General features: G+C 37.5%; 1 protein-coding gene across 1 annotated transcript; it reads right to left on the bottom strand.

Moving 5' to 3' along the window:
• Positions 1-1,990: 1,990 nt before the first annotated feature.
• LOC128220042 (guanylate cyclase soluble subunit beta-2-like) lies at positions 1,991-13,416 on the bottom strand. The gene is made up of 14 exons (XM_052928289.1): positions 13,370-13,416; positions 12,476-12,570; positions 10,291-10,409; positions 9,968-10,112; positions 9,303-9,520; positions 8,466-8,720; positions 7,469-7,655; positions 6,825-6,981; positions 5,315-5,553; positions 4,738-4,886; positions 3,702-3,848; positions 3,418-3,572; positions 2,983-3,215; positions 1,991-2,049 (listed from the first exon to the last, which is right to left on the bottom strand). Exons 1-14 carry the CDS (start codon positions 13,414-13,416, stop codon positions 1,991-1,993), a joined length of 2,205 nt encoding a protein of 734 aa, XP_052784249.1.
• Positions 13,417-16,646: the final 3,230 nt, after the last annotated feature.

Here is a 16,646-nt window from a genome sequence, read left to right as displayed (position 1 = left end):
TGCACGTGTATATCGTAATCTACTACTTACTAGTAAACATAGTATCACAAACATAGCTTGGACAGAGTTTGTGCACGTGTATATCGTAATCTACTACTTACTAGTAAATATAGTATCACAAACATAGCTTGGACAGAGTTTGTGCACGTGTATATAGTAATCTACATAGTTTGGACGGAGTGTGTGCACGTGTATATCGTAATCTACTACACACTAGTAAATATAATATCACAAACATAGTTTGGACGGAGTGTGTGCACGTGTATATCGTAATCTACTACTTACTAGTAAATATAGTATCACAAACATAGCTTGGACAGAGTTTGTGCACGTGTATATCGTAATCTACTACTTACTAGTAAATATAGTATCACAAACATAGCTTGGACGGAGTTTGTGCACGTGTATATAGTAATCTACTACTTACTAGTAAATATAGTATCACAAACATAGCTTGGACGGAGTGTGTGCACGTGTATATCGTAATCTACTACTTACTAGTAAATATAATATCACAAACATAGCTTGGACGGAGTTTGTGCACGTGTATATAGTAATCTACTACTTACTAGTAAATATAGTATCACAAACATAGCTTGGACGGAGTGTGTGCACGTGTATATCGTAATCTACTACTTACTAGTAAATATAGTATCACAAACATAGCTTGGACAGAGTTTGTGCACGTGTATATCGTAATCTACTACTTACTAGTAAATATAGTATCACAAACATAGCTTGGACAGAGTTTGTGCACGTGTATATAGTAATCTACATAGTTTGGACGGAGTGTGTGCACGTGTATATCGTAATCTACTACACACTAGTAAATATAATATCACAAACATAGTTTGGACGGAGTGTGTGCACGTGTATATCGTAATCTACTACTTACTAGTAAATATAGTATCACAAACATAGCTTGGACGGAGTGTGCACGTGTATTTCGTAATCATCGCTTGGACGGAGTGTGTGCACGTGTATATCGTAATCTACTACATACTAGTAAATATAATATCACAAACATAGTTTGGACGGAGTGTGTGCACGTGTATATCGTAATCTACTACTTACTAGTAAATATAGTATCACAAACATAGCTTGGACAGAGTGTGTGCACGTGTATATCGTAATCTACTACTTACTAGTAAATATAGTATCACAAACATAGCTTGGACGGAGTGTGTGCACGTGTATATCGTAATCTACTACTTACTAGTAAATATAATATCACAAACATCGCTTGGACGGAGTGTGTGCACGTGTATATCGTAATCTACTACATACTAGTAAATATAATATCACAAACATAGTTTGGACGGAGTGTGTGCACGTGTATATCGTAATCTACTACTTACTAGTAAATATAGTATCACAAACATAGCTTGGACGGAGTGTGCACGTGTATTTCGTAATCATCGCTTGGACGGAGTGTGTGCACGTGTATATCGTAATCTACTACATACTAGTAAATATAATATCACAAACATAGTTTGGACGGAGTGTGTGCACGTGTATATCGTAATCTACTACTTACTAGTAAATATAGTATCACAAACATAGCTTGGACGGAGTGTGCACGTGTATTTCGTAATCATCGCTTGGACGGAGTGTGTGCACGTGATATCGTAATCTACTATATACTTGTAAATATAATATCACAAACATAGCTTGGACAGAGTTTGTGCACGTGTAATACAAAACTAAGTGAACATTTTATTAAGAAAAAATATGTAATTCAAAATAACATAACAATGTACTTCATAAAAGTCAGGTGAATGCTTAGTAATATAAATAATACTAAAATGCTATATAATAACATTGACTACCAAATTACAAACAAACTGAAGCTGACTGGTCAATATGTGTTGGCTAAATATTCCACAGTCTCCGAGGATACGAATGTCCGTTTTTCTACAATATTACAAGGGCGATGCTACGATTTCTACTTCTCTCTGTTTCGGTGAAGGCGAATGTCATAGTTGTTAGACTACTTCTTGAACTCGATAATGGTGTCCTCGCTTTCGCCAGTCAATTGTCGACTGGCTCCTGAGACGAAAATAATGTTAATAGTATTATAATTGTGTTTACAATAGTAGGTTGACAGATGCTTTTATGTTTCCCTTTAGAACACAATTAAGTTGCATGGTGAAACATATTGATATTTTTCAATTGTATCTTTTTAAAACATTTAGAAATTACCCTCTTTATGTAAACAACACAAAAACATTTTCTGTCGGATGTCTGTATTTCTTGTTTTAACATTAGCAACGACATTACCAACTCCCATCAACGTTGTGAGGGATAGACCCGGCGTTAGACGGTAACGCAAATAAAGGAGGACTTAAGAAAAACAAAATATTTCTAAAATGGTGCATTTTTGTGTACTGTAAACTAATTTACTGAATATCTTTGTTAAAATCGGGGGTACGGGGGGGGGCGAAGGGGTCAACTTAAGCCACTATAAATCTTATGCGATAATGTCATCACAGAATAACTTTGCCGGACAATATATCAATAAAGGGTAATATATGAGCTATTTCTCATGCAAAAACCATTCATAGGAGACTTCCGGTGGCAATGAGGTAACACGCGTGCTAGTTTTATCTCGTTCAAACGACTTACGTATCTCGTTCAAACACTTAGTTGGTCAATCAGAGTCACCTTATAACCGAGTGTAAACAAGGACGATGAACGGCTGATCTTTGGTATGTTTTATTTTTAATATTTGATTCTGATTGGCCAATATGTACGTACGTCGTTCTAAAGATATACCTAAATCAGGATACTAAGTCGTTTTAACGAGATACCATAGTCGAGATTCGTTAGTCGTTGTATCGAGCTGAAAAATAACATGTATGTCTCCTTAAGCCACCCATACCCTTTCAGTTCATGAAATTAAGGTTTACATTATTGTAAACTGTGATGAAACAATATAGTCGTACAGAAGTGTTGTTTCGTTTTAAACAAAGTTATACCTACCGCCAGATGGTGGGCTTGTTGTTAACGGATGAACCTTGTTTTGTTTGGCAAATGTCGCTTCCACCTTGCCCTCATTGATGTACGTCACTTCCTGGTTACCATGGGAACGACCAATCAGCTCCTCGTCCGAAAATAGATCGTTTTTCACAAGGAAGTAGGTTTCCAGCGGACCGTATCCTCGCAGATCAATTTTGCCCCGTGCTTCGAACTGGTACCCCTTGTCTTTAAGGATCCTATGGATTAAAACGTGTAAAGGTAAATTCCTATATGGCTTATCAAATCTGATCAAAATCATGGAAGACGAGAGTACAAGCTATTCACGTCATAAGCGGATGTACAAACTTATTTGTTCTATACATCACGTATTGAAGTTTGTACCAAACATGTTCCGGACACTCATAGGATGAAATATTTTAAGGTAATAAATAAACTTACGTCTGCGTGGTCGGACTGACGTGTATTTTGCCTGGCTCGCTGTGACTCTCCAGTTTGGAGGCGACAACGGTCGTCTCTCCCATGACAACGAACCGGGGCAAGCGGTTGCCAAGGACACCCGTTACTAGGGAACCGGTGTGGATACCAATGCGGAGCTTTTGAAATAGAGTTTAGTACACTGTGTTTTTATTTAGATAGAGAATAATTCATTAGTAACGTACTTTAAATAGCATATAAACTATAACTTAAGGTAATTTATAATGGAACTTCGACGCCAAACTTACCGTAACCGAAATATTGTCCGGAGGCGCCTTAATGTTCCTTGCGGCCAGCAGCATCCCAAGGGCGGTGTTGGCGACTCTCTCCGCGTGATGCTCCTTCTGGTTCCCCGTTCCCGCGATCACGAGGTACGCGTCCCCAATAGACTCCACCTGAACGGAGCAATTCACTTATAGCTAATACGAACTACTTTTGCTCAATCTTGCAAAAACTGGAAGCTAATGAACTGAAATTGAAACCTAGTATTGTTGCTTTTAAAGGGACAATTTACCAGATTGGCACAACAAAAAGTATTTTTCTGTAACGAATCTCAGGATAATTATTTAATATAATGTTTTACTCTTTGATATCATAATTGTAAAAAAATACCAAAATGTAAAAAGAAATGTCGCCAAAGTTGCAGTGCAGTGTTGCATCCACTGTGCTATGATGGAATACGATTGCTGTTGGAATATTTAAGTTATATAACTAACTTGGTAACATCACGTGATAACATCGCTGCGAAAAATAAATTAACTGTAAACTATGTGGTACTTCAGTTAGTTAGTTTCAATGCATCAATGCATACACATCGATACCAAGTTTATGTCAATTTTCGACAATTTTCTTCTTTTTTTTCGCTATTTAATCATACGGTGTATAGCCCCTTAAATGGGACACACAATAGCCACCGATTTAAATTGGGATATTTAAGTTGGGTAAGAGATTCCTGGAAAACTATGCAACCCGACCGAGATTCTTTGTTTTTCTGCCTTTGCCATTTAACATAAGTATCTCAATAAAATTTTGACAAGCGTTCTAACGATTATTTAGTTATAATTTGGAACAAGTTTGCACTTTAATACTTGTTAATATTCTTGAATGACTACAGGCTGCTGCATATACCACAAAGGAAAATGCCTTTCACAAAACTTCTAAATGTCACAAGCATAAAACTTATTTAACGTTATAAAATTCAGCCTTAAAACCCGCTCAAACAAAAGGCGCCCCCATCTGAGTGAGCGGGTTTTAGGACCTTAAGCCTAATTCATCCACACAAACCCTGTAAGTATCGTGCACCCTGGTGATTTTATCGAACGTGGTATACATGGCATCTAACATTCCTATCACGTCCTGTGGGGAGCTCTTAGCGACGATGGGTAGAAACTTCACTACGTCGCAGAACAGCGCGGTCACCTGGGGCTGGAAGTCTGTGGAAAACGAAATGTTTTGAAAACACTAATTTTAATGCATTCGCATGTTTGAATTTTGCACTTTTTTAACAAATGAGTATCATTAGAAATCTTGTAAAAATAATTTGATAGTTTAAACGAGGGAAGATTTAGGCGAATGGAATTGATCGAATTATCAAATAAATCAATTACATGTATCTAACAAATTACTATATCAACCAATCGACCTATCGATTTACCGAGTAGTTAATCCATCAATCAACCAATCAACCAATCAACCAACCAACCAAACAAACAAACAAACAAACAAGCCAAACAACCACAATCGAACAATTAAACATTCTATCAGTAAATCAATCAATCGATCATTCGAACAATGGTCTTCATTGCTTGCTTCATTATACATAAACACTAAAAACAACAGTGAAGTAAATTCAAAACTTTACCTCCATACGGAACCAGTCCTCCATTCACAAGATCAATTGCGTCTTTTGGGAGGAACGCCGAGTAGAGGGCCTCGTTCTTCCGGCGCTCCTTCTCTGCTTCACTCTGCAGCCTCGATATCCGGTCCCTGATTGCCGCCTCGTCACCAAGGCTTCCACGCCGCGCGCCGGAAACGGAGATGCGCCGTCCATCCGTCTGCGAGCCGCTCAGACTTGCTCGCACATTGGTTTCAATGCATTTTCTGTTTGTTATGTGTGTAAATTATTCTGTTTGATCAGAAATGAGATTCGACAAGGTGTTAATAGGCAAGGGGTACATCTTAAATACAACAGATCGACACATGACTTATGCACCAGTCAGTTGTTATCACGCCCCCCCCCCCCAGGTCCGGGGATATATACTGGGGAAAGCGGGGGAAATTGGCCGTGTTTTTACCTTCCATGTGACCCCGCAGTGCCGAGTGACTGCGGTGGTTTTGTTTTCGCGCTGAAAATAGCGGGGAATTGGCCTAACATAGGATGCCCCTGGGGTGTGGGGGCTTTTTGCAGGGATTTTACCAGCAGTTTGTCTCCGCATTTCGGGGATTTTACTGGGGGTTGGTTGGACCGATAGTCAAAGTCCTCGTTTTTCCTCGGACCTGGGGGGGGGGGGGGCGTGGTTACAACTGACTAGTGCATTATAATAAGATGTATTTAAAAATATATGGAAATTATCGGTATTGACATTACAAATTTCGATTTTGTAATGCAGTCAACCACTAACAAATTTCAAACGTCTTGCCTAATAAAAGACTTAGATAATGTCATTCATATCTTTATACTCATGTTCTGAATTCATTAATAAACGTGTTCCTTTAAATACCTATATTAAATTTCGGCCACCGTGAATTCGTGACGTAACAACCTTTCATGACGCTTTACTTGGTATTCGATTGGACAAAATGCCCTTTCAAGAACCGGCCCAGAAATATGTATACAACTGTTATGCATTGCAACCCCATATTACTTTGGTTTCATTTGAAACGGTTGTGTTTGTTAAAATAAGAATATATCATTTAACCGAAAATTATACATCAAACAAGTTAAATGGCATTGAAAGATTTCCGTATGTCTATGCCATCCTAGCCAGCATTTACCATTTAATTGAAAACAAAAGAGGGGGCATAACTAAGGGGTCGTAAATTTTTGACTTGCGCCCCTCCATCAGAACCGATTTATTATGTTTAAAGCCGTGATGGTGGGATTTGGGGGTACCCCACCCTCAAGAAATATTTAACAATATACAGTCCGAAATGGTGCATTTTGGGCGTATTTTATTCTTTTTTTTTCACCTATATTAAAATAAAGATTAAACTCGGACGATTTCAGGAGGAGGAGGCGCGCTAGTTCCGCAAGTGCAAACGTATATGGGGTCATCAGGTATCAAAATAAATGCATCAGAGAATTTGCTTTTGTCTGGGTCTGATTCCATAAGATTTAAAGAAGCTTGTTTATTTTCTCTTTGTTTAATTACCTATACTCGAGGTTGGCGACCAGGAAGTCCCGCGTGACGTCCCACATGGGGATGTCTGAGAGCTTCAACTTCCGGTTCTCCAGGTCTGCCCAGCAATGAGCGGCCGGGGATGCCATATACGCGTAGAACCCCCGGTCCCGGAGCAGAAACATTTGACCTTAGGAAATGAGAGAGGAGGAGTCATAATAGATCAAATCTTCAATATCTGAAAGAAAACTTATATTGCAGATATTTGTAATTTCTTTCCCGAAGTGAGCGGCTTGGAACAACCTGAACAAGTCAGAACGATTCTCCCGGAATAGACACATTGGCCGGAGAGGAGTTGTAATAAGACACACAATAATTGCAATGGTCAATGCGTGTGGATACGTTCATTGTTTGCGAAGATGCCTAACAGTTGGTGAGGGAAGACGAAAAGAAAAGGGCTATTAAGTGGTAGAAACATCCGACAAAAAGAATGTATGGGATGATAAAATCATTGCATCTAGGAAAGTTTGGAAGCGGATTTGCGAAAGGGAATTGAAACAAAAGGTATTCAAAACAAGAGTGAACGGATGTTAGTTGGTAGAATAGGCAACTGATTCGGTTGTATTTGGAGATTATAATAAATCATAAAGAAAACGCCTTTGATGAACTTAAATTACCTTTAAGTTGTAGGGCGGGTCGATCATTCCACTCTCTCTCCATGGCGTCACGCCTGAACTCCAAGATGAACGGACACAGGACAAACCTCCCGATGTTCTCGTAGTTCAGATCCACACAGCTCGGCCAGCGCACCTGGAAGAAGTCGGACAACACCGCCTGGCGACTTCTGATGCTTGGCATCAACATCTGTAGGATAAACACAACTGTTAATTTCTTTCATGGGTTTCAGATTGTCTTGCTTGGTGAATGTTTGCCCTATGCCCTTGGGCCAGATCTTGGTTAAATTTAAGTTATTGGTCGTGTACCTTTTCATAGTTTTATCGTGATTATATTCGGTTTCATAGAAATTGCTATACCTGCAAGTATACCCGGTCCTTGTATTACCTTAGAAAACATCCAACCTTATAACACACCCTAATGCAATGTTGTGAACAGGCTTATGATAACGCCGTAGCATGTTGCTTATTATAATATATAATCGCGTTGTGTTTGTGTGTCTATGTAAACTTTTATGAGCCTTAGTCAAACTACCGTCGTTAAGGGCCGGTCACAATGCAAACGTCGTTTGTTTTGTGGCTTTGATGTGATTGCAGCTATTTTTAAAAAAAAAGATATTTGCATTTTTGTTACCCGGAAATGAATTTCATCCGCTATTTTCCTTTATTTATTAATCATTTTCTTATTTGAAAATATATCATCACTAACTAACTATCAAGACATAATCATTGATAATATAATCTAGGGCATTTTGACAGAAAAACATAGTACCAATGTTGACAGATTTTTCCGAAAGAATGTGAATGTTTTTTATCCGAAATCTGATAAAATCTTTTTTTGTAAAATTTGTTTAATCCCAAAACATGTCACCAAGTATGTAGTTTTCTCCCCAAAATGTATTTTCTACTTTCTGAACTTTTGAAACGTTTTAAAATTGTACTTTCCCCACCCATCTTTTCACTGTGGCCGGCCCTTTAAAGGAATTTGTATTGTTATCACCTGTATCTTGATCCCTGATTGGACTACTTTCATTTCGTTGTCGAAGATCACGTGGTACGGAAACATTTCAATGAACATCCGGGGGTTTATCGCAAGGGTTTCTGGGTAGTTCGGAACAAACCCACGATGCATTGCGGTGATTTTGGCTGCAATCTTCCATCTTGCTTGTACCGATGTCTTTCTATTCAAAGGAAGGGCATTTTCACCGAGCTGGAGTCTGATTTGCTCGAGCTTCTGTTTAACTGCCTCGACATCCTAAAATATATGAATATATATGACAAGGTGTTCTATTTTTTAGACGGTCACGTCGTTTTTAGGCGTTTAGTCGGGATTTAAAAAGAACAGGGTGCTACAGGAAAGGAAATAGGGTCTGAGGGACAAAAGGGCACATTGTATCGGGCAGTTAATAAGTTAAAAGATTGTCCTTATTTCAAGTAATATAAGGTTTGTAACTGCTAAATATTTGATTATCAAAAACATTTAATTCTCTGATTGCAAGAGAATGCACATTCTAGTCTCCATGAGGACATAATTGTGGTTCCAGCACCCTCCAATAACCATCTAGCTAGAGTCCTACGTTATGAGAATGAATAATGGATCGCACCAAGTGCCTCTCTGGTATTATGTTTGCTGTATCACTCTAGGTGTGTACGAGGGAGTAGTATTTCGCTGTACAGAGTTGCAAACATATACTCTGACTCAAGAGTCACCAGGCGTATGGGTGATCAGGGGTGTTTAAATAATATTCCATTGCTAATTTAAATAGTTTAGTTTAATTTAAATGCCGATATAGATGGTTGATGCAATTAAAGCTGTTTTTAAAACTGGAATGCTTACCTCCTTCAGTATCTGTTTCTCGCTGTGTTTTTTAGTTTGTGCGATAAAAGTGGGAGGTCCCTCCTCTATAATTTGCTCTTTAATCTTCTTAGCGGTGACGTCAAAAGTCACGTGCTCACGAAAACCGTTTTCTTCCGACACCTTGATTGTTTCTATGGAGACTACACTCATCTCTAGCTGCATTGTGTAGAATTTCTTCGCCGCTTCAACAGTAAGACCTGTCGTTAACAAGCATATGCAATGTCAATAATCATACAAGGACCATAACTCTACCGTTGCCCTTCACTATAACTGTATAGGAAATTTTCCCTATCAAAACAATACGCATACTGTCTGGTCGGATAAATGTCTGAAACAATGGAGGACAAAAGTCGATTATATAACTTGTCAACTGTAGTTTTTAACATGAAAATAAATTTACTTATTTTTATGCATAATTATGTTAGCTCATTTGACTTTAATGATAAAAAAAACGATTTGTGTTCAGTTGAAAATATCAGCTTATAAATATGGTGTTCAATAAATAGCAACGTCACCACAAATTTCCCAGTTTAAAAGAGAGCTGAAATATAGGTACTGTTTGTGTTGCTTTAATGATTTTCAGGGTCTCCAACTATGAATATCAATGTTTTAATCGTATTTAGAATTTGATTGAGATCGCCTGCCTTTTACAATTGAGTGCAACCCTTCTCGCTTTGAGTAGTAGTGTAGGACCATTCTGTCGGATGAGGAATCTTCATCGCACCGGAAAGATGGCGCCACCATATCAGGATAGTCCCGTCTGATTAACACGTGCACAGAATCTAAGTTCTGCAATAGCGAAAGGACAATATATAATGCAAGTTACCAAGTGTTGATATTTGTCGGACGGATCGTGGTTGAGTGAAATTGTTATAGTTGTCATGAAAAGGGCTTATTAATGATTTAAGCATTTTCAATTCTTGAATATTACATTAATGATTGAAAGTATGTATCAGTTGACTGTTACCTGTAGAAACTCCAGCACGTTGTGCCCGAGGTTACGCAACATCTCATCAAAGCCTCGTTTTTCCAGATACGTCAGGTAGTATTCCCCGATCATCTCCAACAGGGGTTCCTTGGGTAAACCTTAAATGAAACATAGTATATGGTTCAATATTTCGAGGCTAGTCTGGTATAATTTATTATTCTAAAAGTGGCGCACTTAGTTACTCAAACCATAGGTTTTGTCTGTTTTACAACCAGTGTCTAAAATAGTATTATGAATGCCATATATTTACAGTCATTGCTTTTGGAAAACCGGGGATGTTTACTCTTTTGTTCCAACTTGCAGGTGCTTTGAAAGTACGTTACTCTAAAAATAAAGCCGTCGCCAAATAACGGCCCTCAATAATGACGACATTAGCGCATGAACACTGATATGTTAAGGTTAATATCAAAATCAGGAACGTACTTATTATGACTTGAAAGTTTTAATACAAAACTAGATAACATTACTAAAATAACATGTCCACAATTGGCATAAAGACTAAAATGATTTTAAATTCAATAAAAACGCAGAAAAAGTGCTCTCATGTCTTCAAAAATGACGTAATTCACTGACACTTTTTAGATATGTACATTAGAATTAAGCTTGTTGCAAATGAAAGGCTGTCTCTATGGAAACGCCACCCAAATTGTTCTGATTTGGGTTTTTGGCGTAACAGTATATGAATATGCATCGAGAATGCCACGTGTCCATAAAATGACCTTTTGATTGATTTCATAGGGTTATTGACTAGTAAATATATTAGAAAAAAAGACCGGATATGATAATTCTGTATGCCATAATACAGATTCTTTTTTGTGCAAAACGGTTTTAAGATGTTAAACCGTACAGTAAATTTTGAATGAGTTGCATTTTGTGTATAATTGGTTTATAAGTTTTCCTTAAAAAAGCGTACTGTTTACCATTTTTCAAGTATCCAATTATTCAAGCAACAAATTATAGCGACAGTCAAGTGAGCGGTCAGTTTGGTCGGTCGCATTGAGCAAACATATAATACATTAAGGCAAACAGTGTTGAAGCATGCATTTGACTCGGTACAATGCAAACTCATATTCTACAATATTGCATACCTTGAATTGAATACCTTGCATCTTGTCATTTGATCGAGTAACTAACAAGACAGCATATTCTTAATAAACTGATTTGGAATTTATACACATGCACGTACATACACGTACACTTAACTTACTCATACACAGACACGAACACGTAACTTACTCATACATATACTCGAACACGTAACTTACTCATACACATACTCAAACACGTAACTTACCCATACACATACTCAAACACGTAACTTACTCATACACATACTCAAACACGTAACTTACTCATACACATACTCAAACACGTAACTTACCCATACACATACTCAAACACGTAACTTACTTATACACATACTCAAACACGTAACTTACCCATAGACATATTCGGACACGTAATTTACCCATACACAAACTCAAACACGTAACTTACCCATACACATACTCAAACACGTAACTTACTCATACACATACTCAAACACGTAACTTACCCATACACATACTCAAACACGTAACTTACCCATACACATACTCAAACACGTAACTTACCCATACACATACTCAAACACGTAACTTACCCATACACATACTCAAACACGTAACTTACCCATACACATACTCAAACACGTAACTTACCCATACACATACTCAAACACGTAACTTACCCATACACATACTCAAACACGTAACTTACTCATACACATACTCAAACACGTAACTTACTCATACACATACTCAAACACGTAACTTACTCATACACATACTCAAACACGTAACTTACCCATACACATACTCAAACACGTATCTTACCCATACACATACTCAAACACGTAACTTACTCATACACATACTCAAACACGTAACTTACTCGTACAAATACTCGTACACGCATCTTGCCCATACACATACTCAAACACGTAACTTACTCATACACATACTCAAACACGTAACTTACCAATGCACATACTCGAACACGTAACTTACCAATGCACATACTCGAACACGTTACTTACCCATAGACATATTCGGACACGTAATTTACCCATAAACATGTCCGAAAACGTGACTTACCAATACACATATTCGAACACGTAACTTACCCAGCACGTCAATTGCCAGGGTGATGATAGTGTCAGCAACATTGTCATCGTAGACAAAGTTATTGTCGAAATCATACTCGCATTTCGCTCTTGCACTGTAATGTGAAATACATTGCAGTTATATCAAAAAACGATTTTCAATGAAGATCAGGTCCCAATTTCTCGAAACTTAACGGGCTGATGTAGCTTATTTAATTGATTTTGATAGACGAATACTGCTTTATTGTGGCTGTCTTGAAGTTTATATAAAATCCATTTTAAAGTCTAAAGTTCTTTATGAAGTAAACGTAAGGCGAATTATAGAATTTTTTAGTGAGTTTTTGTCCAAAGGGACTTCAGAGTTTCAAGAAATTGGCAGGCATAATTTCATGACGGAATGCTTTATTCATATATCATAAGCTTCAAATAATATTTGAATGTTTCCATATATGTTCACTGACACGAGCATCGTGCGCCTTTCTCATTGTTCCATACGCAACCACTGTTGTTCATGTTCGTTTGATTTAGTTACAGATACGGTTACATCTTAAAAGGCTACACAGTCGCCATTCGGAACACCTCGGCCATTTTGCACCGAAAACAACATCGGATGTATTTGGACGGAAATTTCAGAAATCTTAATTACACTACAAGTAGATCGCGTAATAATTTCAATTAAGCAGTTAAACTTAATGATTTTAACTCTTCGGTTTCTTAATTATTTATACAATAATACACTTCACTGGCAATCAATTTAAACTAAGTAATACAAATACACGTTAAAACACTATAATTGATAAATTTATTATACTATCATTTAAAATATTACGAACTACTTCCGTTGATGTTCCGGCATACATCCGAGTTGTTTTCTATGGAAATGTCCGAGGTGTTCCAAATACACAGTCGCATCACTTGACACTCTCTAGCGTGTACTCACCATTGGCTATACTGTCAGCCATCTATGAATGTGCATTGCATGTGTCTATGGATATTCATTGCATGATTTTTACATGCAATGAACATTCATAGACGACAATGTACATTGTGCACGACACTGAACAATCACTTCACATGTGCTAGTACGTTCTGCACAATAGTTTGGTATCTACCATACGTTCTACTGAGCCTGCCCGGTCTAGAACATCGCATTCAAATCTTTTGATTATACCAATGATTTTAGCTCGATTGTAAATACAGCTAGAAATTATTCTTAATAAGCCAATTTCATGGGTAGAAACCATTTTGTGTAGGGGCTCGCACCCGCAGCTTTGCAGTATACGGCCATGTTTACCTCTTGACCAATCTCATCGTCAATATAATTTGAATTTAGTGTGTACGTACTGAATCCGCCCCCAAGCCGGTTCCCCGCCCTGCCTCTCTATGATAAAATCACGGAGTACGAGAATAAAGTGACCATACTGAAATACAAGAGTTGATTATATCGCTTCTGTAGGCATGTCGATTTGCAAAAATATATACGTTAAAATACACAAAAACAAACCGTTTAATAGTAATATCTACATTTTCTCTGGTATGGTTGGAGAATGGGAGGGAAATCACCGGAATCCGATATGATAATAAGCCTGTGAGTTTCACAATCAATGGAAATTATGCTCCAGAGAAGGGTAAGGGATGAGAGGGTCACGGGACTCCTCCACTACATGGAACACCAAATGCAATATTCGTGGCGTCTACGATGTATTGATGAAACAGATCGTAGCGGTGTTACCAGGGAATGCTGTTCAGCCGAACACCGTTGGCTCGAACTCCAAGGAACCGGCGAAAGTACCCCGAGCCCAGAAAAATCGAGTCAAGCGGGATTGTTTACGCTCAGTTTGAAGAAAACGGTCTTTTACATCTTGCTCCAGCCAACGAGGAATTCGAGCCAAGCGAGTTCGAGCCAAAGAGGTTCGACTGTATATTAATTAAAAGGAGGCTGTTGATAATGCCATAACTATGTATCTTTCTTAATTTTATAAGAAAAAAAAATGATAAAAAATAACTTTCTAAATTTTTCATCTCACATCGTTACCAAATATGACAATAACTTAATATAATAACTTATCCAAAAAGAACTACTCAAACACGATCAGCAAAATCTAACTCTTTAAGAACCCAATTGAAACACTAGCTGATTGCGATGGGCAACATCGGGTATCCTGGTGGAATATGTTTAGTGTATTACTTTAATATCAAATCAATTTGACATTACTTTAATATTAATCAGGATTTGTTTTCCTCCAATGCATACCACATTATATTCATTGACTTATCAATCTACAACACGGGCGATACCCAGTAACATACTTGTGTGTGTCTTTGCAATACCCATGTTGTAACATTTTGAATGGTAAATTGAAAAAAGTAAATTATAAATAATATATGTTAGGCTAAATTGTACCGTCGCAATAGACGTGCATGATAAAATAAAATTCTGCGTTCTATTACTAATTGGTAGCACCAAGCAAACCTCTTTTCTCTTTTCATTCATTTATTTGAATAAAATCTAATTTGAATGGACTGCAATAAACAATTAGTTGGGAACTCTTACCATTTTGTATTTATCCGCAAAAACGGTAATCCGCCATCAAAAATTCTTAAATTATGATTTCCTTAGAAAAGTATTACTTGCGAAATAGAATAGTTTATTGATTATAATACATTACATTAATTTAATTGTAGCACAACATATCTATATTGATGTCACTCTGAACACAAATCATTTCACAGATCATTTCTCGCGCACTACAAATGTTCTTCAAGAGGCGAATGCGAAGAAGATTTATTCTTTTTTGCCGTTTTATTGCTTTGTCGACATTCCATTACGAGGTATTTCAGTGTCCAGGGGAAATGCCCATTTTCAGAGGACTGTGTTTGTACGGTCGTCAAAACAAAATAAATTGTTTATTGCTTCGGGTTGTTCGTTTAATTTCAGTATTTGTGGGGGCACTTGCTTTCAAAATGTTTTATGCATAAAATGAATATATATATATATATATATATATATATTAACTTAATTAAAGCATGACTAAACCGTCCATACCATTTGCCCTGAAAATGTCCTATGCAATGACGTCTGTTTGTGATTATTTTTTTTTGCATACAAGGTGTGGAGAGTGCCGTTTTATATACGAATATTAATATTGTTATATAAAAGGGGAATGCTGTTATGTACAGCAGGGGAGGGCTCTTATACATACAAAGGAAAGCGCTGTTATATATGCGCTGGTATTGCTGATATAAATGCGAGGGGAGTGTTGTTAAATATGGTAGGGTGTGGCTGTTATATTTGCGAGGGAAGGGCTGTTATATATACGAGAGGAATGTAGTTAAATATGCGAGGGAAGTGTAGTTATATATGCGAGGGGAGTGTAGTTATACATGCGAGGGGGTTATAGATGCGAGGGGAGTGTAGTAATATATGCGAGGGGAGTATTGTTATACATGTGAGGGGATGGTTGTTATACATGCGAGGGGAGGGTTGTTATACATGCGAGGGTAGTGTATACATGCGAGGGAAGAGTAGTTATACATGCGAGGAGAGTGTAGTTATACATGCAAGGGGAGGGTTGTTATACATGCGAGGGGAGTGTAGTTATATATTCGAGGGGAGGGTTGTTAACTTGTTATATATGTATTATGTTCAGGAAGTCAATTAACTTGTTAACATAATATATGTTATTTTCCCAAATTAATGCAACATTTATCAATATAAATACATGTATATAGAAATCGTCTCTGTATAGCAATTTTGTTAAATTAATTTGGTAAATTAAATGTCAGTTGCATTCTATTGAATCGTTCGGTACACAAAATGTATTTTGTTTGCTGTAAATTTGCTCATTTTGTCATGAAGTTGTGACATAAGTTTACTTAAATAAATTTGCAATACTTATAAAGATGTATCTTTCTATATGATGCAGGTTATATTGCTGTATATTGTCATTGACTTATGGGTGTTATTCACCAGTCCCAATGTAACCACGGCCCTCAAGGTCCGGGGATATACCGCAAATATCGGGGGAAATGGGCCGTGTTTTCACCTTCCAGGTGTCCCCGCAGTGCCGAGTGAAGGCGGTGGGTTTTTTGTCGCGACTAAAATAGCGGGGAATGGGTTTTACCTAGGACGTCCACTGGATGCGGGGGCATTTATCGGGAATTTTATTAGCAGTTTGTCCCCGCAGCACGG

The sequence above is a fragment of the Mya arenaria genome, chromosome 15 (genome assembly GCF_026914265.1).
Source record: "Mya arenaria isolate MELC-2E11 chromosome 15, ASM2691426v1".
Taxonomy (NCBI): Eukaryota; Metazoa; Mollusca; class Bivalvia; order Myida; family Myidae; genus Mya; species Mya arenaria.
This window is presented reverse-complemented; position numbering and strand designations above follow the sequence as displayed.